At 44.8% G+C, this 24,898-nt stretch overlaps 1 protein-coding gene across 1 annotated transcript in view; it reads right to left on the bottom strand.

Annotated features, from left to right (window-relative positions):
- The window catches only part of DOCK5 (dedicator of cytokinesis 5), a 216,239-nt gene extending 194,851 nt beyond the window's left edge, over positions 1–21,388 (bottom strand). Inside the window, exon 1 of the mRNA XM_060102585.1 lies at positions 21,111–21,388. Within this exon, the coding sequence (XP_059958568.1) occupies positions 21,111–21,153 (43 nt within the window). The 5' untranslated portion in view covers positions 21,154–21,388. The remainder of the gene's footprint in view (positions 1–21,110) is intronic.
- Between the last annotated feature and the right edge of the window lie 3,510 nt (positions 21,389–24,898).

The following is a 24,898-nucleotide window of genomic DNA, read 5'->3' as shown; positions in this document are numbered from 1 at the left end:
TACCCCCTGGAAAAGGTCTGTTTTAGACCTGGAGTTGGAAAGCTGCTGAGAGCAAGGACAGCTCCAGGGCCTGGATGGCTCCCTGCCTCCACCCTCCAGCCTGCTGGAGGGTTTCCTTCCACACCTGTTTCCTCCTATCCATCAGCTTCCTCAGTTTCCATATGGTTTTTTCATTCATAACTTTGGCTGCCATGTGACTTCAGTCTGCCATGGATCCAACTCTCTCAAATGACATCCTTAGCTTTCGCCTCTGGGGCAAAACATTTCCTGGGATTCCTTCATTTGAATTCCCAAGACAGGGAATCTGATTGTTTCTACTTATTTCTTTGGGCCAAGATCTACGTCATCGTCCAGACTATGAAACAGCCTCCCTGGGGCAGTGGGCGCACCCAGGCACCGATCAGCGTGGCCGGGGGAGTTGGACACTGAGTAAAACTTGACTACCTCGGCCTTCCCCAGGTCTTCTGCAGGGGCTGTGCCCGGACTGGTACCGGAATGACTGTCACACAGGCACTAAACCAGGCTGGTCAACAGTGTGCTTGGACTGGCATGTGAGAGCCAAATGTTACATTTTCAAGAATTCTGAGAGCTCTTTGCTCATTCACCGGTAACTGGAAATTGGCCACAGTGGGAGTATTTACACCGCAGACATTGGCAAATGCCACAAAAATTGCGGATTTTATTGGTTTTCCTAGAGAGCTCATTTGCCAGCGCACCTCTGCAGCATTAAATGGTTAAAGAGGAAGAAAAACAAAATCAAGGTAAACAAGGCTTCCCAACAATCTGGCATAATCCACGTCATTTCCCTCTTCTCTTCAGCCAGCCTTCGCTGCAGCCGGAATGGACGGCTTCCTCATCCTCCACCTGCTACAACGACCTGCCTTGCAGCCAGCGCTCATGCTACGTCACATGGCAGCCTTCCCAAATGGCAATGCCCACCTCTGTCAAGTTCAACTTCTTCCCTGAAGCCTACCCATTTCCCTCTATTAGAACAACCTCTGCTTCCCTGAACTCCTGGAGCCCAAAAGTGTACTTCTCTGCACCCCTTTTCATGTTCAGCCTTTTACTAAAGTTATTTCTGGCTTCATACTTTGAGTCCTTTAATTCATTTTAAACTTCCCAAAAAGGGGATCTATGTCCATTTCTCTGGATCCTTCCAAGAGCCAACCATATACCATCTCCTCACTTAGCTACCTGGTCAGCACATGGTGAAAGAATACAGAACACTTATTTCCACAAGTCTGCCACTTAAAATTCCAGGCCTGGAGTTCCCCCAACAGATCTGAGCCCTGACAACCAAATCAGCAACAAGAGGATTCAAGTCTGGCAGGTGGCTAAAGGCGTGGATCTGGCGTGTATGTGAATTATGTTCTGTGAATTATGTTCGCTAGATCCAAACTCCTGTAAGAGAAGGGAAAAGTCAGGGATTAAACATGGGGATTAGACTTTGATCTGACAACATCAGAGTCACACTTCAAACCACATTCAACCCCCATCTTCCTTTAAGCCTTTGGGAAAAATGACTGGGAGCATTAGGGGGAAAAAAATCTCAGAACTAGGAACCAGATGAAAAAGATCACAAGTTCACTGTCAAGTGGAGAACATTAGTTCATCATGTCATGGATCACGTAACAGCCTGAAGAGTATATAAAAGCTGCCAAGAAGTCAGAAGGAAAACTATCAGATTACAACTGGCATGTGAAGAAAAAGACCAGGAAGAAATGGGCTTCTTTGCCCCAAAACTTTTTCTGGACAAAACCTCCTGAGTAAGTCTTCAGGCAGAAAGTTCAATGGCGTGTCAACTTTGTATCTTGGCATTCTGGGGTCCGTCAATGTGGCCTTACCAGCAAGGCCTAACGTGCAGAAGTATTCAAAAATTGAAAATTCTTCACACTCTGAGAATTTGGAAGGTAGAAAATATTATCTCAGGTTTTCCCTGGCAGTCTAGTGGTTACGACTCCATGCTTCCACTGCAGGGGGCACAGGTTCGATCCCTGGTTGGGGAACTAAGATCCCACAAGCCGCACGGCACGGCACGGCCAAGAAATAAATAAATTTTTTTAAAAAAGAAAAGAAAATATTACCTCTAGTTTACAGATGGAAAAACTAAGCTAAAGAGAGGCAAGTCACTTGACTGTGTCTGTAACAGACACTGAAACACAAACCCAGCTTCCTAATCCTGGTTTCAGTACCTCTCGGTTCACTTCATTCCACCCATCATCCCTCCAAACCCTAATGTCCTAGAATATAAAAAACAAGTGGCTTTTGTGAAATGGATAATTCCTGAAGCTTAATCCAAACACATGTGTGAAAACTAGTTTAAAAAAAAAATTCTCAGAACTAAGGCAGACAAAAGAACATGGTAGGGTGACCACTTCAGCAAGAAAACAAGCTCTCTAACCTTCCCCAAGTATAAAACCCTGCCACTCAAGGCTGCTGATAAAAGCAAGAAGATAAAGACATATTATGGCAGAACACATGTTTCGTTTTAGATATCTATATTTCCTCCATCTGTCTTTTTTTTTTTTTTTTTTTTTTTGCGTTATGCGGGCTTCTCACTGTTGTGGCCTCTCCCGTTGCGGAGCACAGGCTCCAGACGCGCAGGCTCAGCGGCCATGGCTCACGGGCCCAGCCACTCCGCGGCATGTGGGATCTTCCCGGACCGGGGCACGAACCCGTGTCCCCTGCATCGGCAGGCGGACCCTCAACCACTGCGCCACCAGGGAAGCCCTGGCTTTTCTTGATAGGAGTGGTTTTAGGAAGATAGGACCACAGAAATGCTGTACTTTCCTAAGACTTTATAACTGGTAGCTAAAGCCTCCTCAATGTGGAATTTTGCCCCCTGGGATCTAAAAGAAATCCATCTAGAAGTAAAGAGGGGAACAAAGAAAACAAATGAAAGCAAAAGTTCACCTGTCCAGATGTCCTCCCTAACACACTCTGATTTGATCCTTAAAAATTTAGTCCTTTGGGCTTCCCTGGTGGCGCAGTGGTTGAGAGTCCGCCTGCCAATGCAGGGGACACGGGTTCGTGCCCCGGTCCAGGAAGATCCCACGTGCCGCGGAGCGGCTGGGCCCGTGAGCCATGGCCGCTGAGCCTGCGCATCCGGAGCCTGTGCTCCGCAATGGGAGAGGCCACAGCAGTGAGAGGCCCGCGTACCGCAAAAAAAAAAAAAAAAAAAAAAAAAAAAAAAAAAAAAAAAAAAAAATTTAGTCCTTTGAGCAACAAATGAGGGGCTGTTTTCCTGGTCTAAAATCAGCTTTAGGGATTTCCCTGGTGGTCCAAGGCGTAAGACTCCATGCTCCCAATGCAGGGGAACCAGGTTTGATCCCTGGTCAGGGAACTAGATCCCGCATGCATGCCGCAACTAAAGATCCCGCATGCCGCAACTAAAGATCCCGCATGCTGCAACGAAGACCTGGTCTAGCCATAAATTAATTAATTAATTAAAAATAAATAAATAAATAAAATCAGCTTTAAATCAGAATCAAAATGTCCAGAGAGAAAGGTGATGGGATTATGGTGTGCTTCAAGGAGTGGGCCATTTGCTTCTGAAATAAGCCATGTTGTCACATCTGAACTGAGTGAGCAGGCGCGTATCTAATTCAGGAAAGGAAATAAGAGACAGATTCAAAATTTCCAAGGCTCTTGGCTTAGATCAGAGCTCAAACATGAAAAGAATTCTTCTACAGGCTCAAAAGCATTTCTGAATGTGTGAGCTTACAAAGAGACCTCCCTGAAGCTATCAAGTAGTTTAAAAACAAGCTTGAGTGACAATCCTCACGTTGCAAAAGATGAAGCAGGAACCAGCCTCTCTCAGGGCATGCAAGGTTCTTGAAAAATGATTCCAGAGACTTTCCTGGTGGTCCAGTGGGTAAGACTCCGTGCCCCCAATGCAGGGGGGCCCAGGTTGCATCCCTGGTCCGGGAACTAGATCCCACATGCCGCAACGAAGATCCTGCATGCCACAACTAAGAGTCTGCATGCCACAACTACAAAAGATCCCACATGCCACAACTACAAAAGCTCCCACGTGCCACAACGAAGATCCCTCGTGCCACAACTAAGACTCAGCCTAGCCAAATAAATAAATAAATATTTTTTAAAATAGTACATTAGGTCTCTAAATCATTATATAAACGCTTTAAAAAGAAAAGAAAAAGGAAACTGATTCCAGAGTATTCTAATGCAGACAACTCTTCAACTGAAGTAGCTACCAGTCTTCTTTAAGGAAGGCTACGGGCCCACAAAATAGTCATTCAGGATTCTGTCTTCATTGGATTCCTATTTTCAGATTCTATGATCATCTGTGTGGTAGGACCAGAAATGGCTGGCCTAGGGCTACTGGTCACAAATGTCTCTGAGTTCACGAGGCTGGAGATGACGTATATTGTGGCACTCTGTCAGGCCAAAGTGAAGGCAACCAGCCGGTCTGAAGCCCTGTCCACTCCATGGATCTTCTATAGATTCCTTATCTTATATAATAACCACCCCATGGGCCCCTGGAACATAACATGTGCTCAGAGAAAAGTCATAGGGAGTGCATATTCAAATTCCAGTTGGCCTGAGTCAGAACATCCATGTTAATGAGTCCAGTTAGTTAGGTGTGAATTTATTATTTATTTATACCTCTTAGGATCCCAGACTATTCTAAGCCAGTAAGAGAGTGCTACCTAAAAGTACAGGAGGGAACTCTCTGGCAGTCCAGGATGAAGACTCAGTGCTTTCACTACTGTGGCCCAGGTTCAGTCCCTGGTCGGGGAACTAAGATCCCGCAAGCTGTGTGGCATGGCCAAAGAAAAATAATAGTAAAAATAAATATCCAAAAAAAAAAAAAGGGATAGGAACAGAGACAAAAGTCCCATCACCCAGAGACCCCTAGGAATTCAAACATGTTCCATGGAGATTCTTGCAAGCCCAGGCCAGGTCCAGCCTTAGGGGCTTTGAAATTGGAAATACTAGAATCTAGTCTGGACCTTTGAGGATGGGCTCAGCGCAAACCAACCTTCCCTACTTAGGAACCAAGCCTGCTCTGCAAACAAGGGCACCTGAGTGCCAGGCCAGCCTACTGTTGGGCAGGCTCCCGCCTAGGGAACCTTCAGATAATGATTACGTACTGCCCACTGCACCAGGAAGTGTGCTAATCTTACTCCTACCTTCTCACTTGGCTGAGAGCCTTCTATGATTTCACAAACGCAAAGAGTAATAAAAGTTAGTAGGCTTGGACTTCGAAATTCCAAACCACTAGAAGTTGCTCTCCAAAACTTCACTCTGTAGCAAACGGCTTTTGCCTCTACCTTGATGATTCTAATTTTAAGCATGTCTTGGCCACAGGGCACAAACTATGGTCTGCAAGACTATAAACAGTACCCTTGGTTCTGATGTCAGCTTACCCTGTGTCCCCGAGCAAATCAACATCTGCATCTCAATCTTCTTCAGTAACTCAAAACACGATTTACTTTTTTTAAGGCATGTCATATTAGTGATGCTGTTAGACTACAGAAATTATACATACACACACACACACACACACACACACACGTTCTGTTTCATTAGTGAAATACTTCATTTTATATAACATACGATCAAGTCTTGTGTCCGCACCAGGATGTCCATTACCTTAACAAAATAGGACTGTGGCATCATATTTTATTGTCTTCAAACAGATAGAGGAGTCAAAGCCTGAGATTTTACCCACCATAAAATAGCCATTTAGATCCTAAAAACAACCAGCAAATCAAAATGAGATGTGATTCCACGAGTTTTAAATTTTAGGATTATAAAGAGAGGAGACTGGTATAAACATGAAAATTCCATTTTGCCCTTAACTGAAGCAAAATCTTGGATTTGGTTTTGATGATAAGCAGAGAGAAAGAATGTGTCGTAAGTAATTAACTGAATTGTAGAAAGCAAAGTGTATTCAATTACGGATGGTCATGAAGAATACAGGAAGGGGGCTTCCCTGGTGGCACAGTGGTTGGGGGTCCGCCTGCCGTTGCAGGGGACGCGGGTTCTTGCCCCGGTCCGGGAGGATCCCACGTGCTGCGGAGCAGCTCGGCCCATGAGCCATGGCCGCTGGGCCTGCGCGTCCAGAGCCTGTGCTCCGCGGCAGGAGAGGCCACAGCAGTGAGAGGCCCACGTATCGCAAAAAAAAAAAAAAAAAAGAATACAGGAAGGGGGCTTCCCTGGTGGCACAGTGGTTAGGAATCTGCCAATGCAGGGGACAGGGGTTCCAGCCCTGGTCTGGGAAGATCCCACATGCCACGGAACAACTAAGTCCGTGCACCACAACTACTGAACCTGCGCTCTAGAGCCTGTGAGCCACAACTACTGAGCCCACGTGCCACAACTACTGAAGCCCGCATGCCTAGAGCCCGTGCTCCACAAGAGAAGCCACCGCAGTGAGAAGCCCGCGCACTGCAACAATGAGTAGCCCCCGCTCGCCGCAACCAGAGAAAAGCCTGCGCACAGCAATGAAGACCCAACGCAGCCAAAAACAAAATAAATTTATAAGAAAAAAAACAAAACAAAGTGGTTGCATCAGTTTACACTCGCACCAGCGCGTGAGGCTCCCTATTGCCACACATCCTGCCAACAGTTGGAATTTCTGGTTTTTTGTGGGTTTTTTTCCCCCCAATTTAGCCCTTCTGGTGGGGTTGTAGTTGTCCAGCACTATGTTTGATTTGCATCTCTGTGAAGACAAATGGAGATCAACACCTTTCCAAATATTTATTGGACTTTGGATTATCATTTTTTGTGAAATGCCTATTCAAGTCTTTTTCCCATTTTTCTATTGGGTTATTGTTTTCTCTTATTGATTAATATTTCTTCACATATTCACAATAGGTTAGATATGTGTATTGGGACTGTCTTCTTTCTACTCTGTGGGTTGTCTTTTTAATCTCTTCTTAAGGGTGTCTTTCAGTGAATAGAAGTTCTTAATTTTAATATGACTCAGGATAATTTGTTTTTCTTTTAAAGTTAGTGTTTTCTGTGTCCCTTTAAGAAATCTCTGCCTACTCCAAGGTCAAGATGTTCTCTTATGCTTTTTTTTTTCTGAAAGCTTTCATTGTTTTACCTTTCAGACATTTGGAATCAATTCTTCATATGGCATTAAGTAGAAGTCCAGTACATTTTTTCAATATAACCAACTAAGCACCACTTTTTGAAGAGATCAGCCTTTAATCACTGCATGCCACTGTCATCTTTAGCAGACACTCTGTCACTGAGTCTGATTCTTTTTAATGGCTGTATGGTGTTCCATTGTATGCATGTTTCGTAAGTAACAACCCATGCCCAACTGATTCCCATTTAAGCTGTTTTCACGTCTTTACTATAAAGAATGCTGTCATGAATAATCCTGTCCGTATACCATTGCTCACATGTGTTAGTATATCTGTAGGACAAACTCATAGAAATGGAGTCGCTAAATCAAAAGGTGTGTGCATTTTTAAATCAATATTTGACAGAGGTTGTACCAATTTTTTATTTTTTTTTTTGCGGTACGCAGGCCTCCCACCGCTGTGGCCTCTCCCGTTGCGGAGCACAGGCTCCGACGCGCAGGCTCAGCGGCCATGGCTCACGGGCCCAGCCGCTCCACGGCATGTGGGATCTTCCCGGACCGGGGCACGAACCCGTGTCCCCTGCATCGGCAGGCGGACTCTCAACCACTGCACCACCAGGGAAGCCCCGGTTGTACCAATTTTAATTGGATTTTCAGATCACGGTGAACTGCACACACAGTATTATTATAAGACCCAGTACAGGGGCTTCCCTGGTGGCGCAGTGGTTGGGAATCCTCCTGCCAGGGCAGGGGACACAGGTTCGAGCCCTGGTCTCGGAAGATCCCACATGCCACGGAGCAACTGAGCCCGTGTGCCACAGCTTTTGAGCCTGCGCTTTGGAGCCCACGAGCCGCAACTGCTGGGCCCGTGTGCCACAACTACTGAAGCCCGCACACCGCAATGAAGAGTGGCCCCCTGCTCACCGCAACTAAAGAAAGCCCACACACAGCAACAAAGACCCAGTGCAGCCATAAATAAACAAATAAATAAATAATTTTTTTAAAAGACCCGGCACATTAGAACTTCAGTTATACCAAAGTTCCCAACATCTTTGAGCCTTAGGATCCCTTTTAAAAAACCAATAAATGTGGGCTTCCCTGGTGGTGCAGTGGTTAAGAATCCGCCTGCCAATGCAGGGGACACAGGTTTGATCCCTGGTCCGGGAAGATCCCACATCCCACCTGCCGCAGAGCAGCTAAGCCCGTGAGCCACAGCTACTGAGCCTGTGCGCCACAACTACTTAGTCCATGTGCCACAACTACTGAAGCCCGTGCACCTAGAGCCCGTGCTCCTCAACAAGAGAAGCCACCACAATGAGAAGCCCACACACTGCAACAAAGAGTAGCCCTGGCTCGCCGCAACTAGAGAAAGCCCATGCACAGCAACAAAGACCCAACGCAGCCAAATAAATAAATAAAATAAACAAATAAATTTATTTAAAAAACCAATAAATGTTTAACTATGCTTCTAGTATCCACTGACTGAAAAATATGTATATAACCATGTAATTCACAGACACTGTGCCTCAGGACCTAAGAAATGGAAACGAACCCAAGTGAATCATGCTGTCACGCTCTGAGGCGCAGGCTCCTCTGCTTAACACAGTAAAGAGCAAGGGCACCCGCTACCTGCACCTGGTCTGAAGGAAGCTCAAAGCTCAGGGCAGTCAGGCCAAGGAGCCCTACCCAACCTGCTCCCAGGTCAAGTGTTCAGAATAAAGCATCACCATTTTGTGCGAAACACAAGTCTAGGGCTTCCCTGGTGACGCAGTGGTTGAGAGTCCGCCTGCCGATGCAGGGGACATAGGTTCGTGCCCTGGTCCGGGAAGATCCCACATGCCACGGAGCGGCTGGGCCCGTGAGCCATGGCCGCTAAGCCTGCGTGTCCGGAGCCTGTGCTCCGCAACGGGAGAGGCCACAACAGTGAGAGGACCGCGTACCACAAAAAAAAAAAAAAAAAAAAAAACACAAGTCTAAAAGAACGCCAATGGGCTTTCACTTCCAGGTCAGCACTATAATTATAATCCCTTATGATCAATACACAATCCTCCCTTCGCCCATCAGCACCTTGTAAGCCACAGTAACACTTGTTCTCAAACATGCCTGTAACATCATGAGAATGTCACGCTATTTATTGATTTTGTGACTGACATGTCAACACCACAGTGCTGAGGACCAAAGACATGGGGCCCGCCGCCAGCCTGAGACCCTGTGACCACCATAGAATGCACGGCATGACTTCCACTTTGCAGCCTCAAACTTCTGAACACACTCCCTCCTCAGAATGCTTCAAAAGGGGAAGGCGTTAGGCAAAAGAAACCATCAACAAAATGAAAAGGCAACCAACTGAAAGGAAGAAAATATTCATAAATCATACATCTGATAAGGGGTTAATGTCCAAAATAGGTAGAGAACTCATACAATATCAAAAACAAAAAAACCCCAAACAATCCAATCAAAAAGTGGGCAGAGAATCTGAATAGACATTTTTTCAAAGAAGACATACAGATGGCCAAAAGATACATGAAAAGATGCTCAACATCACTAGTCATCAGGGAAATGCAAATCAAAACCACAAATGAGATATCACCTCACACCTGTCAGAATGGCCTGTCAAAAAGACAAGAGATAACAATCATTGGCGAGGGTGTGGAGAAAAGAGAGCCCCTGTGCACTGCTGGTGGGAATGTAAATTGGTGCAGCCACTATGGAGAACAGTATGGAGGTTTCTCAAAAAAATCAAAAATAGAACTATCGGGCTTCCCTGGTGGTGCAGTGGTTGAGAGTCCGCCTGCCGATGCAGGGGACACGGGTTCGTGCCCCGGTCCGGGAAGATCCCACATGCCGCGGAGCGGCTGGGCCCGTGAGCCATGGCCGCTGAGCCTGCGCATCCAGAGCCTGTGCTCCGCAACGGGAGAGGCCACGACAGTGAGAGGCTTGCGTACCACAAAAAAAAAAAAAAAAAAAAAAAAAAAAACGAAAAAATAGAATTATCATATGATCGAGCAATTCCGCTTCTGGGCATTTACCTGAAGGAAACAAAAACATTAACCCAAAAATATGAAATACCCATAAAAACCAAGGAAATCCTGCCATTTGCAATGACATCAGTGGACCTTGAGGTCGCTGTGCTTAGTGAAATAAGTCAGAGAATGAAAGACAAATACTCTATAATATTACTCGTATGTGGAATCTAAAAACAACAACAACATAAATACAGAGAACAGACTGGTGGTTGCCAGGTGGACGCGGGGTTGGGGGAGGAGAGATTGGTGAATGTGGTCAAAAGGTACAAACTTCCAGTTATACGATAAATAAGTCCTGGGAATGTGATGTACAGCATGCTGACTACAGTTCATAATACCGTACTGTATATTTGAAAGCTACTAAGAGAGTAGATTTTTAAAGTTCTCCTCAAAAAAAAAAGAAAGTCATTTGTAACTCTGTGGGGTGACTGATGCTAACCAGAGTTACTGTGTGATCATTTCACAACATAAACAAATATCAAATAATGATATTGTACACCTGAAACAAACAGAATGTTATATGTCAATTATATCTCAGAAAAAACGGGGGCAGATGATTTAGTAGCTGGATCTTATTTATAACAAAACCTCCACCTGGAAAAAACCCAGGGATAACACAGCCTTCCTCCTGTGTGGCGAGGACTTACTCTTCAGAACCTTAAGTAGACGTGATAAAGAAACTTGCTTTCTCCAGAGTTATGAAGAAAAAGGAAGCAGCTCGAAGACAAGTTAAGACAAGCAAGACATTAGCTACTAGCTCTGGGATTTTGCTGAAGTCATTTTATGCCTCTGGGGCATATTTTTCCAATAAAATAAAGTGTTAGCCAAGAGGTGATACATATAGAATCTAGCTCTTAATCTTTTATGATTCTAGACACAAAAGGGCAAAGAAGTTAGATTTCTATGACTTATTCTTATAACTGGTCTCTGGCAGGAAGGCTGGGGAGTGAGAGCCCTCTGGTTCCAGGCTCACAGAAAGTACAAATAAAAGACAACGCATCCTGCCACAGGTACACAGGTAACAAACCAGTCAGGGGGATGCATTCACCTTGGGTGAGTCAGCAAAGAACTATTTGCAGGAGGGAGTCAATCTCTGCTGCAGTTTCCTTCCCTCGAGTTTTTTGGGTTTTTTTTTTTAATTTTTATTGAAATACAGTTGATTTACAATGTTGTGTTAGTTTCAGCTGTACAGTAAACTGATTCAGTTATACATATATATATATATCCTTTTTTTTACATTCTCTTCCATTATAGGCTATTACAAGATATTGAGTATGGTTCCCTGAGCTATACAGTATCAAGTTGTTTTAAAAGACAAAAAGTAGGGGTTTCCCTGGTGGCGCAGTGGTTGAGAGTCTGCCTGCCGATGCAGGGGACACGGGTTCGTGCCCCAGTCCGGGAAGATCCCACATGCCACGGAGCGGCTGGGCCTGTGGGCCATGCGCTGAGCCTGCGCGTCCGGAGCCTGTGCTCCGCAATGGGAGAGGCCACCAACAGTGAGAGGCCCGCGTACCGCAAAAAAAAAAAAAAAAAAGAAAAGACAAAACGTAGACAACTAAGATTCTTAGAGGGCATCTTGGGGGTCTTCTAGTCCCATGGGGAGCATGGAAATGTAAGAGAAAATGGCACAACCCAGAAAAGTGGACGCAATGGCACGGAGGTTTGTTAAAAGACAAAGATCACTTTTTGTCTCTTGCTTAGGAACTGGCTGCCAGCAGTTCAGACAATCGTTTGAGTGAGCTGACGGCCAGCCCAGGCTCTGAGAAGACGTGACCTGGACATCACTTGGAAAAATTAAATTTAACACAAGCATCCTCTGCTTTTGCTCACCCAAATCTCTGCCTCAAAAGCATTTCTTAGCCTGATCTCAAAAGCACTTTTTTAAGCTTAAAACTAAAACTCTATTATTCCTGAGGTATGCTGGAAGCTAATACTTATAAACCAAGGTCAAAGGACTCCCAAAGGATTTATCATAGCCTTTAATGTCCACACACAGTGGACATTTCATAGGTGATTTTACCTGTTTGATGAGGGAGAAAACTATTTTTCCCTCCTTTTAAATATTTAGTGAAAAACAAACTATGTGACCATACTCAAGTTCGTGGCCCATAGATAGGGGTCAAATTCTATTATAATTCTATTCTATTACAACTCATTTTGAAGAGCTGAAATGAGTTATAAGAGATTTTGACCCATATTCCTCTTCTTATTCTTTTGACAGTACTAAAATATTTTACATGTATAAAGTTATTGTGTTATTATATTGGGTATTGCTGGAGAAAAAACTAGAAGTTGGAAAATTTTTCCTTTATGGAACAAAATCATTGTAATGAGATTTGATTCCTTATCCTCAAACCCCACTGGTTTGTTTCTGAAAACTTAGATGAGGAGGAAGCACAAATTAAGTTTCAGCTAACATGAGGGCAGACAGGACCACTACAAAAAGCCTTCTGTAAATCTGGACAGACTAAATTTTGAGTAACTACTACCTTTGCTTCAAAGCCCCTCGCCAGTACTCTAAATTACTTTTCTTCTCCACGTTGCCTGTGATCTCATATTTTTTGTTTAATTACCCTGCGTACAGTATAGATGTGCTTACCGTAAGGCATCTCAACTCCTTTTGGGTAATGGGAAGTAACGGATGAATTTAAATGCCTTGTTTCTTCCATTAAATTGCACTGTTCCTTTCCAACTCGTGCTCAACGCACTAATCCAATGAGTCAGAACCTCCTAAACCCTATTCACCACCGTGGTCAAGCCTTTTCTTTCCATTTAGCCAATCCTACAACACATCTTCCTCCAGGAAGCCTCCACAAATAATGAAGAAATAAAAAGGAACAGCAGCAAATTACCATTGTTCCCTTCCCAAGAATGCATTATTTAGGATTTCCATTCCTTTCCCACCCCACGATACTCACATAATCCTTTGCTTAAACAGTTATTAAATCCCTTTTATCTATTCTTTAAATGTTCCTTTTCTTATTGCATTTTTTAAATTTATTTATTTATTTATTTATTTAGGGCTGTGTTGGGTCTTTGTTGCGGTGCACGGTCTTCGCTGTGGTGAGCAGGGGCTACTCTTTGTTGCGGTGCACGGGCTTCTCATTGCAGTGGCTTTTACTTGTTGGCAGAGCACGGGCTCTAAGCGCACAGGCTTCAGTAGTTGTGGCTCGCAGGCTCTAGAGCACAAGCTCAGTAGTTGTGGCGCACGGGCTTAGTTGCTCTGCAGCCTGTGGGATCCTCCCGGACCAGGGATCGAACCCGTGTTCCCTGCATTGGCAGGCGGATTCTTCACCACTGCACCACCAGGGAAATCCTTCTTACTGCTTTTGACTGTATCTCATTGGAAGTGCACATAGGGCAAAATATTCCATAACGTGGGGAAAAATTTCCTCTTCCAGCACACAAGACAAATTTAGGTAGATAACAGCATTCATTTATTCCTTCATCATTTATTTACTGAGTGCTGACCACGTGCCAGGTGCCATCCTGGGAGCAGGGGGGAACACTAATGAAAAGGATGAAGTTCCTGTCCTCATAACTCTATATTCCAGTGTGGGAGAGAGACAGTAAACACAAACAAATAAACAAATAGGACAACTAGGGAAAAGGAGAGACACTGAGAGGTTTGGGCAAAGACAGTAGTGTCTTTAGCTGGGGTCCTCAGAAAGCTCTAAGGAGGGATATTCCAACAGACACCTGAATAATACAGGAATGTTATTCCATTTTTAATTCTTTTTTACCTAACTACAGGTTGATTCTCATTATTCGCAGATTCTATGGTATTTGTGAATTCTCCCACTCACTAAAATTTACTTAACCCCCAAATCAACACTCCTGGTGCTTTCGAGGTCATTCCCAGTCGTGTGCCGAGGGGCAAAATGTGACATGCAAGTTCCCATCTGAGGTTGGACAAGGGGACACTACCTTTTTGTTTCAGTGCTCATACTGTAAACCAGAGTCCTTTGCATGGTCTTAACTTTAGTGCCATGTTTTTCTTATTCTGTGCTTTCTTGCTATTTAAATGGCCCCCAAGCATAATGCTGAAGTGCTGTGTCGTGTTCCCAAGCCCAAAAAGGCTGTGATTTACCTTATAGAGAAAATGCATGTGTTAGATAAGCTTCCTTCAGGCTTGAGTTTACATATAGTGTTGTGGGCCGTTGAGTTCAATGTTAGTGAATCAGCGATGTAAACCTTCTGTTTAAGGTCTTTAAACCTTAAACAGAAACACACATGACATATGGTTATATGTTGATCAACTGATGAAAATGTGACCAGAGGCTCACAGGAACCTGACCTTGTATTACCCCTAGGAGCAATGGTAAAATATTAGCCAAGTCAGTGTTCTTGGGGACTTTATAGAACATTAACTACCACAAATAACGAGGATCCACAGTATATCGAAGAGAAAGTTTCAGTTGGGCACCAGCCTCCTCCCTCTTTAATGGAGAAAATGGTTTGATGGCCAACAGCATGGAGCCAGAATCCAACATACTGCTATTTTATTTTTGTTGCCTTTATTTTTGAGGTTGCCACTTTCTGGAGCAAGTGATGCTGGTTCTCCTTTAATGGTAGGAATGTAAGGTTTTCTTTTTCAATAAGTTTTAAGTAAAAACAAAATAACAGGCAACATAAAGAAAATAGTAAGCAAAAAATAACAAATTCCACTTATATGTGGAACCTAAAAAAAATGATACAAATGAACTTATTTTCAAAAGACTCACAGACTTAGAAAACAAACTTATGGTAACCAAAGAGGAAAGGTAGTGGGGGATGGATAAATTAGGACTTTGGGATTAACATATACACACTACTTTATATAAAATAGATAATCAACAAGGACCTACTGCATACCACAGAGAACTGTGCTCAACATTCTGTAACAACCTATATGGGAAAATAACCTTAAAAGAAAGGATATATGTATATGTATAACTGAATCACTTTGCTGTACACCTGAAACTAACGCAACATGGTAAATCAACTGTACTCCAACATAAAATAAAAATTAAAACGATAATAAATTCAATGGGGAAGAAAGAGATGGTTCGTTCAAAAGTAAGTCTCCAGAGGTGAGTATATAAGATAGTCCTTTGGGACTCAAGAATAAAGTATCAGAACTTTTACTTATATTTATTTTTATCTTAAAAAAAATAAAGAAATTAAGCTCTAATACTTACGAAGTAACAAAAAAATAACAGAGAAGGCAAATGGGTAAGGCAATAAGCATGAAGCAGCTACACAAGGGTACCTGGTGTAAAAATTAACACAGAAACAGAAACGTCAATTAAAATAGAGTCAGGAGGACAGAAGTGGAAGCCGCGGCACCCTACAGGATAGCAGAGCCCAACAGGAAGAAAGACTTCCCCTACTTGCCTGGCAAGAGCTCAGCCAGTGGCAGCCTGTCACAACTCAGCCAATGAAAAGCCACTATACTTCAAACACTCAATTCCTCCAATGGACTCTTTGTTTACTACAGCCCTCCCAACTTCCTTTTCCCCTCTATAAAAGAGTTCTCCTCTCCTGGTTGCAGGGATTTGCATGTGGCTTGCAGACGCACTGAGGGCTGCAAACCCTGAATTGCAATTCTTTGCTGATTCTGAATAAATCCATTTTTTGCTGGAGAACTAACTGGCAGTCTATTTGTTTCAGGTCAACACGGGACATGGCAGAGCTCAAGGTGACAGATGAACAACTGAAGTTTGGAAAACACATACAGAGTTGAATTTTGGCTTAGGAGTGAGATTATATGCATATGGATGAAAAATTTATCCTGTATGAACCTTAGTTTTCTTATCTGGAAAGGAGACAATATATGAGAATTACAGCATTATCACAATGATTTAATGAAATAATGTGTAAAGCAGCAGTGTTGAAAGTTTTGAGCCTCAGAACCCCTTTAACACTCTGAAAAGTTATTGAGAATTCCAAAGAGTTTTTGCTTATGTGGGTTATATCTATCACTATTTATCATAATAGAAATTCAATCTGAGAAATTTTAAAAATACTTATTCGTTAATTAAAGTAACCATAATAAACCCCAATACATGCTAGTAATATATATATATATATATATATATATATATATATATATATATATACACACACACTTTAGATCAAACTACTTTTCCAAACAAAAACACTTAGAAGAGCAGCATTGCTTTGCATATTTGTAAATCTCTTTGATGTCTGGCTTCACAAAAGGCTTTGGATCCTCATACCTGCTCCTGCATTCAATCTGTCCCAGTATCACACTAATGTAGCCTCTGGGAAACTATACTGTATACTCACACCAGAACAGAGTAAAGACAGGCCAATAACATCTTAGTATTATTACCAAAAACGTTTTAACCTCATGGGCCACCCGAAAGTGTCTCCAAGAGCCCCACAGGTACCTGGGACAGACTGAAATAAAGGGCTCAGAACAGTGCCTTTCATGAGGTAAATGCCTAATAAATATTAATTCTCTATTCCTTGTATTCTCAGCCTCAATGTTGTTAGAACATGAATGTATTAGGGCAAGGACTTCTTCAATTCATTACAATTGCATCATATCTAGCTTGGTCATGTTACTAGCTGGTTCTGTAACTAGCTGTGTCATCTTCATAGCCAAGGATTCTTAATCTGTGTTCAGATTCAGAGGATCCATGGACTTGAAAAGGGAAAAGAGCTCCACCTCTGTTAGATTCTGACACTCAGCATTTACTTCAATGATGACCAGAGGCAACAAACCACAGGTGTACTGCGGATTCTGCCTCAACTGAAAGCACAGGTGTCATATATAAAATAGATAACCGACAAGGGCCTACTGTAGAGCACAGGGAACTCTATTCAGTATTCTGTAATAATCTATATGGGACAAGAATCTGAAAAAGAATGGATATATGTATAGGTATAGCTGATTCACTTTACTGTGCACCTGAAACTAACTCAATATTGTAAATCAACTGTACTCCAATAAAAAATTTAAAAACTTTTTAAAGAAATCACAGGCGTTTTCCTATACTATGGTTACTACAGATATCTTGAAAAATTGTATATGCTCATCACTAATTCAGAAGTATGGGAGTTATTATGCATTCATAAAGAAGCACATATATTACAATAACACAAATTTTTGAAAACTATCTTGACAGCGGTAGTTCAATACAGGTGGCTTCAATTTTCAGTCCTTCGTATTTGACTTTATGCAATTAAGAACACTGTTCTGAGAAAGGGGGCCACCTTAAGGGTTTATTTAACCTGATTGGCCCAAGGCATTCATGTAACCAAAAAAGTAAGAACAACTTATGGTAAGCAATTCACTTTACCTCTTTAGGCATCAAGTTCCTCTCTTTAAAAGGGAACTGAACTAATCACTCTCTGAGACCAAATTCCACCCCTCCAGCTAGAGTCTATGGAACACGGTGCCCGTGGTGAGGAAGAACTGAATGGGGACCCACAGCACACCTCAGCACATTAACAAAGCACTACAAGAATCCGGTTTTGGTTTTTACACTAACAGTTGAGAATCTACAAAGTTAAATGCTCTTAGACTAACTGGGCCTAGCACAGCGAAATAGTCGAAAAGCTAACAGTGAAGCAAATATGCCCCCAAACTACCTTTTATCACAATATAAAAACATATAGGACAAATGCCACCAAACACTAATGAATGATTTTGCAAAGGCTCCATCATCAACATAATCTGGGTCTGTTCTTAATAGAAATAGCTTGTTTGGGAACAGACTTAAGCAATGTTTCGATAAATGTATCACTAATGCTTGCTTAACATCTAAATAAAAGTTTTCGACCTTCATATCTTAATACACACAAAATGAAAGAAAGAATAAAGGAAAAGAAAACAAGAAAAAAAATGAAGGGAGAAAGAAAAGAGTTTTCCATGGCTGTGGGGCAGCCCTCAGCACTTCACATCAGGGCACTAATGGCCCAGAAGTTGAAAGGACCAAGTCTGTGGTCCTCTTACCCGATAACCGACAATAGGTCATTTAAGCCCACCTGAGGCTAGAGTCAACAGTTGAAGAACTAAGAAAGCCCAGACAGGTTGCCTTTCAGTCCCTGTAGAAAAATCTAGCATAGTGGCAGCAAGATAAGTAGAGACAGCTAGCTTCACCGAGCACAATTCCAACTGAGATCAAACACTACCCTCACGCAGAGTAGCTGTGAGTCATTAAAAGGCTTCAAAACGGCCATCACATGGTTTCCTTCACCCAGAAACGAAATCTGTCCAGCAAACCCTCAGAAAGGACAATAATCCCCCCCACCATAAGTCCAACAAGCCAGTTTTCCCAATCGTATTTAAGCAAGTCTGCCTACTCCATGCCTGTTTTCTCAGCAGCACATCTTTTTTTTTTTTTACTTGCAAAGATAAAGACAGACTGAAGGCTCCCGCTCCATCCATCTAACAGAACAAAATAAAAGTCATATTGGAGTGAATGAGATGCTGAAACCTAATGGGGAAAACAACTGCACTAAAGCATCATAGAAATTAGGTTGGCGCTTTAGAACGCCACCCCAACGCCAAGGACAACCAGTTACTGGATGCATGCTCCATAGTGGTATCCCTCTCGAGTCACAGGAATACAAAACCATAACCTCCTGATTCACTGAACCAAAGGATAAGTAATAAAATGTAGGAATGGTGAGGAAGAGGCGTGAAGGTTATGAGGTCCGGGGAACAGCAGATCTGAAGGAGGCAGTGGGTAGGGCTTTGAGGCCTGGGTGAAAGGCCGGATTGTGGGATGCAGAGGTGGGAGGGCACTCTGAACAGGGGAGCAAAGTCCCAAAGGAGGGACTCTCCATGGTATATTGCACAACAGGGAGAAGCGCAGTGTCTGCGTCGGAGGGTTGATGAAAGAAGCCGTGAGAGATATGGTTTGTCAAGATATTACTGAACTGGATTCTCAGAACCTTGAAAACTGGGCTCAGTTTAGACTTTACCCTGTAGGTCAAGGAAGGCTTCCAAGCAGGGAGGTAATATGAACAACCATGTGTTTTAGGAATAAACAATGGACATTGATCTCATCAGCTCATCTGTCCTAACAGTGGGCCCTTGTGTCAAATCCAGATTAATCAGAACCTACTGTGTCTAGTGAAATAAATTTCCCAAATTATATCCTGGGGCAATTTTGCTACCACCTATGCTTTGGAAATGCAATTCACTTTTCTTGTCTGATGATAAATAACAGACTCTAGAACAAGAAAAAAAAAAGAGAAATTAAAAAGAGAAAATACCAGCCTTGTTCCTATGACTATGGCAATAAGACCCACATTTTTCGGATATGTTTGCATTAACTACACCAAAGTCATAATAGTTTTGGAAAGCGTTTCTCCTGTTAAACGAAATTAGAATTGATAACATTTTTGTGAGCAGTAATTATTGATTAGGTATTGCTAAATCTACTTTAATTTAGGAGTTAGTACCCAATAACACTCACAAATAAAGAAACTGACTCCATCTCATTTCCACAACTACTGGCACCTGATGCGGAGCCCCTGTCTGAAATTTCATGACCAATTCATGAGGGGGATGGTCTGGAGCAGAAGTAACAACATGCACCCATTTCTGAGTTAGAGTGCAAGGATTCTAAAAGAAATTTAAAGGAAAGAAAGTTTTTGCAACAGAGGGAAAACAAGGAATTACATGCATGTTATTATATACACACACACATATACATATATACATAAAGGATCACAATCTAAAAGCAATCAATGTGAGAAGGTTGGTTTGTTTTTTGTAACTGACTACAGAGTTGAAAAGCACCTAGAGATGTTAAGATACAGCATCTCTGAAACAGACATAGTCCTCAGAAAGCACAGAACTGGTTCAGGGACCGCTCCCCAGTAACCGCTGAGGTGAGGGGAAAAAAATGGGGGCGGAATGGGAGTGAAGTCGAAGACTAACTTCCAAAAAGGCCCAGTGAATGACCCTGACAGGAAGTGATAAAATTCTCAACACACACAACTGTGTTTATACTAGGGAATCGCACCCAAGCCTAATACCACTGTAATCGCCCCGCTAAGTGGCAGTCTTCCCACAAGACCTCAGCAACCTCACCCCTTGATAAAAAGTAGGACCAAGGGTTTTCACCTGGGTCAAAACCCGCTCATCCACTGTTTCGGATCGAAACTAATACAAAAGCAATTCCCCACACATCCTGGGGGCCCTCCAGCACCGCTGTTACGGATGCCAAGTGCCTAGCATGGGACCTGCCACAGTTTTCTTAATAAAACGTCCTCGATCTTATCCCACGACGGGGTCGGAGTTCAGAAGGCAGTCTGAAATCCTCTCCATACACGCTCCGGTAGGGGATGACTGTCCGCACAACCACCCCCGGGGGCCAGCCACCCCCGTCCCCACGCCACACACTTCCTGTCGCTTCCATCACCTCCACACCACAACTTGAGTTTCCCGATCAGTTTACAACTGCTATCGGGATCCCAGTGCCTGGGAGGAACGAGGGGACGGCGGCTTCCTACCCCCAACTCTTCTCTTTAGGTTTCAGAGAGAACCTACGAAGAGGGAGGGCAGAAAGCACTGGGGCAGCCAGCCGACTTCGCGTTCTGCCGGCCTCGGCTGGTTACAAAGTACTCAATGAAGCCACACGGACAGGGAGGAGGGGGGCGAGCACCAGAGCTGGGTGCCCCAAAGGAACCACAGGCGAACGCCCTCACTTTGCACGTTTCTACGCTGCAAAGCGCTGCAGCTTTGGGCTCGGGGGTAGGACTGCCTGTCCCGGAGCCCAACTGCACTTTTAGCCACCCGGATTCCCCAAACCCAGGATGACTTCCCCCACGGGGCTCCCGGAGAGGGCTCCGACTCCCACCGCCCGCTCGGTGGGACGGCTGCAGCTGGAGCCGAACCCTCTCGGCGCCCCCGCGGTCAGCGGGAGACGGAGCCGGGTCCCGGGCAGGCGGGCACCGAATGGCCCGGCGTCCGCCGCCCAACTTTGCGCGGGGCAGGGCCGCTCCCGCGAACTTGGCGGCGGCCGGGTCGGGGGCGGGGTGGGGCGAACACTCACCAACTCCGTACTTCTGCCTCTTGGTCGGGATCCAGCGGGCCATGGCGGCGACCTCGCCCCGCGGCAGCGGCGGCGGCGGCTACAGCTCCCAGGGCTCCGGCTGCCACCGCGCCGCGCTCCTGCGCGCCCCGGACTCTTCCGCCATGTTCCGCCAAACTTCGCCCGGCCCCGCGCGCCGTCTCCTCGCGGTGCTGCCCGCGATCCGCTCCGGCTCCAGCCCCGGGCCGCGATCACCTGCTGGGCCCGGCGGCCGCCGTGCGCGCCCCTCCCGGCGCCGCCCCGGCCCCTCCCGCCGGCCGCGCCCTCCGCCCGCCGAGGCCGCCTCCGCGCCCCGACCCGCGGGCGCCCGGCCTCTCCTGCCGGCCCGCCCCGGACTCCGCGCTCTCCCCGGCCGGGGCCGGCTCCGCCTTGCGCACTTCCCGGGAGCAGTTCCCCAGCACAGACTGGGGTACAGTTTTTTCCTTCTGGTGTTTTGCTTTTTTCCCCGCCTTCCCCACCCAGACTAAACCCCTTGGATCCCGGGGGGCGGGTTCCCCGCCGCGGGTGTCCGGAGGGCTGCGCTGGAGGCGCCGGGCACCCCCAGGCGGGGCGGCCGAGGATGCGGGGTCCGCTCCCACCGCGCGCGCCGGAGCATCTGGGGGGACTAGGAGGAGTGAATAAGGAACTAGGATCTGGGATGAGTTGTTTCTCGCCCCCGGGGCACCCGCAGTGCCTGGCACTCAGCGGGCGCTCAATAAATATTTGTTGAATGAATGAGCAGTTGACTACTGCGTTCACCCCCTAGAGCTTTCGCTGACACCACGAGAGCCGGAAGCCGGACTCCAGGGCAGACATGATCTCCTGTGGCCACCGTTTATAGCCTTCAAAGCAGGAACATTTGTCTTCTGGTAAAAAGAGAACTCACATGCAAGGGAGCCGGGCTCCTCAGAAGTATCAAATAATTTCCGAGGGGAGCCTCTGTGGGAAAATTATGTAGAGAGCCCTGACTCGGAAATCCTGTGTTCCCGAAACACCCAGACTCTTCCCCAGCTGAAGATGTTCAGACCCAGCTGAAGATGTTCAGACCCAGCTGAAGAAATTCAGACCCTCATGCTCAAGGGAAAAGCCCTCCACAAAGACCTTTTCGAACAGCCCAGCAGCCCAAAGAGCACATCCAAGCCTCTCTCGTTCACTAGCTGTATTGCTGGGACAAAGAGTCAAACGCAGGGACTGCTCATTTGAACTGCCCTAAACTGTTGGCGTCCTCTGAAAACTCTCCTCCTGGAACTCAGTTCCTCCTGGAGAGACCTCAAGGATGAAGATTGGATCTGAATCCCAGGCGGGAGTGGGGCCCCTTGCTACTTCACCCCTAGAAGTAAAACCTCAGAGTAAATTACCAGCTGATTTATGTTCACCGTCTGAGAAACTGCCTGTTGAAAGACACTGTTTTGTACTTGTAGTTTGTCTATTCGGAACAGGAAAGGAAAGGAAGATGAAATCAACGTGTAATAAAACAGAGTGAAACTTCATTGAAGACTTAGTGCATTTAACTTTGGTAACTTTTTGCAAAGTCAGATCTGAATTTTTTTTTTTCAAGGTCTTGTTCATGGTGGGTAACTCCTAGGGCTTCCTTTCTTCTCCATCACCAAATTGGTATTTAATTCACCAAGTGCAATGATAATTTAAGAAATCAGTCACTTGAGACTTAACATCCAGAAGGAATTCCACCATCTCTCCCCCAAATTTATTTTCCTCTGCCAATCACATCATGATTAACCTAACTCCCCAGGTTAGGTAATTTCTTTTTCTTTCCATAAATATTTATTAAGTGCCTACTAGGTGTCAAGCATTGTTCTAAGAATGGAGGCACAGCAGTGAATAAAGAAAAATCCCTACCCGCAGAGAGCTTACCGTCTAGGAGAGTAAGACAATGAACAAATTATGCCAAATGAGGCTAAGCCTGTAAAGGAAAATCCAAAGCAAGGAGGATCAGATGTGTGTGTTGGAGGGGGCCGTGCACTGCAGTTTTATATCAAGTGGTCTGGGAAGGCATCTCTGCTAAAGTGACCTTGAAGTGTAGACCTGCAGGAAGTGAGGATTTCAGAGGAAAGTATTCAGACATCAAGAACAGCAAATGCAAAAGCCAGGGGGCATGTTTGGCTGGTTCCAAAACCAGGGAGGAACAGCAAGGATTCCTGGGTGTCAAGAGGTGTTAGTAAGGGGCAGAGTATGGGAGGAAACTTGTTCCAAGAGACGTAGGGTGAGCCAGTAAAGCAGGACCCTGGAAGGCATAGTGAGGACTTTACATATTGCTATGAAAAACGTTTGGGGGATGTTGAACCAAGCAAGGACATAATCTAATTTGCCTGCTGCGGGATGAATAGACTGTAAAGACACAAGGGAATATGCAGGAAGATCAGATGGTTGGAAGGCTATTTCAGTAGTTCAGGCAAGCAATGAAGGTAGTTGGGTCCAGGATGTTAGGGGTGGAGATGGAAAAGAGGTTCTTGACATAGACCGAAGGGAGAAACAACTGGAGGGTAGTGTGGGCAGAAGGGGATTTACGGAGGCTTCTGGACCCCTCAGTGTACTTTCATCAGCATGTTTTTCAAAAGTTTGGTGGATCTATCTATCATCTATTGATCTATGTTTGTATAATTTAAGAACCTCACTGTATAGGCCTCAGGCCCTAGAAACTCTGGATCTTGCTCCTTGTGTGAGATACCAGATGGGTCAAGGATCACCCTAAGAAGATAGGAATGGGTGATCCTGGGTCTGTTCGCCCATGTGCAGTAAAGCAATCTACTGAAACCGGGTCGTGGTGAAGGAAAGTGCAGCATTTATTGCAGGGCACAAAGCAAGAAGTTCAGGACAGCTGGTGCTCAAAACACCTAAAAGCCCCATGGGTTGCATCAAAACATTTTGAAAAGGCCAAATGAGGGAGGGGCATCCCAGGGTGTGTGATCAGCTCGTGCACAATTCTCTGATTGGTTGATTGATGGTGAGTTAAAAGGGCGGTGTCACAGGGGTTAACATTATCTATCTATCCTTAGGCGCCAGTAGGCCTGGGGGCTACGTGCTCTTGGTCATCAAGTAGTTAACTTCTTCCATGTGGTGTGGGTTTTAGCATCTGTAAAACAACTCAGGAAATGTGCATCAGACACAATTATCTGGGTACTTCAGAGAGGAAGTATAGCAGGGGACCTGGGGGAGGGGTCTGTCCTGGGAAGGCTGGTTATACAACTACTAAATAGAGCTGCCATTTTCTTGGTCATCTGTGATATCTGCCTGTCTTCACCTTTTATATCCAAGTTGTCCTGGATTGAAGTTTTCCTTTGATATTTCCTTAGGACTCACTTCACACCTTCCTCAACTCCAGGTGGACCTTTTGGAGCTTAAGTATTTTGCGCTGTGGAATAGGGGCATCACAAAGTTACTTCAGTCACCTGTGTCTGAGAAAATTGGATGACCGATGTTCTGTAACCACTGGTGTATTTTAAATTTAATACCTGTCAAGAGTGTTAATGCTCATTCAGTAGAGCTGGATTTCTACCAAAATGATTTCAGCTGCCTCCCCCCTCCCCCTCAAAACACACACACTCCACCCCACCCCTGCCCCTACCCCACCACCTTGAATTGGAGGCTTTTTGCAAAACTTGAGGTTTGAATTTGGATGCTGGATATTTCAAGTGTGACAATAATTGCAGTAAAAAGATTGGAGAAAAATGGAAATTTTTAGTTACAGCTTTCAGGATGTTTATTCTTTTTCCTCTAAAGACTGAAGTCCACCCACTTTGTTATATCAGATG

This window comes from Mesoplodon densirostris, chromosome 6 (genome assembly GCF_025265405.1).
Source record: "Mesoplodon densirostris isolate mMesDen1 chromosome 6, mMesDen1 primary haplotype, whole genome shotgun sequence".
In the NCBI taxonomy this organism is placed as follows: domain Eukaryota; kingdom Metazoa; phylum Chordata; class Mammalia; order Artiodactyla; family Ziphiidae; genus Mesoplodon; species Mesoplodon densirostris.
This window is presented reverse-complemented; position numbering and strand designations above follow the sequence as displayed.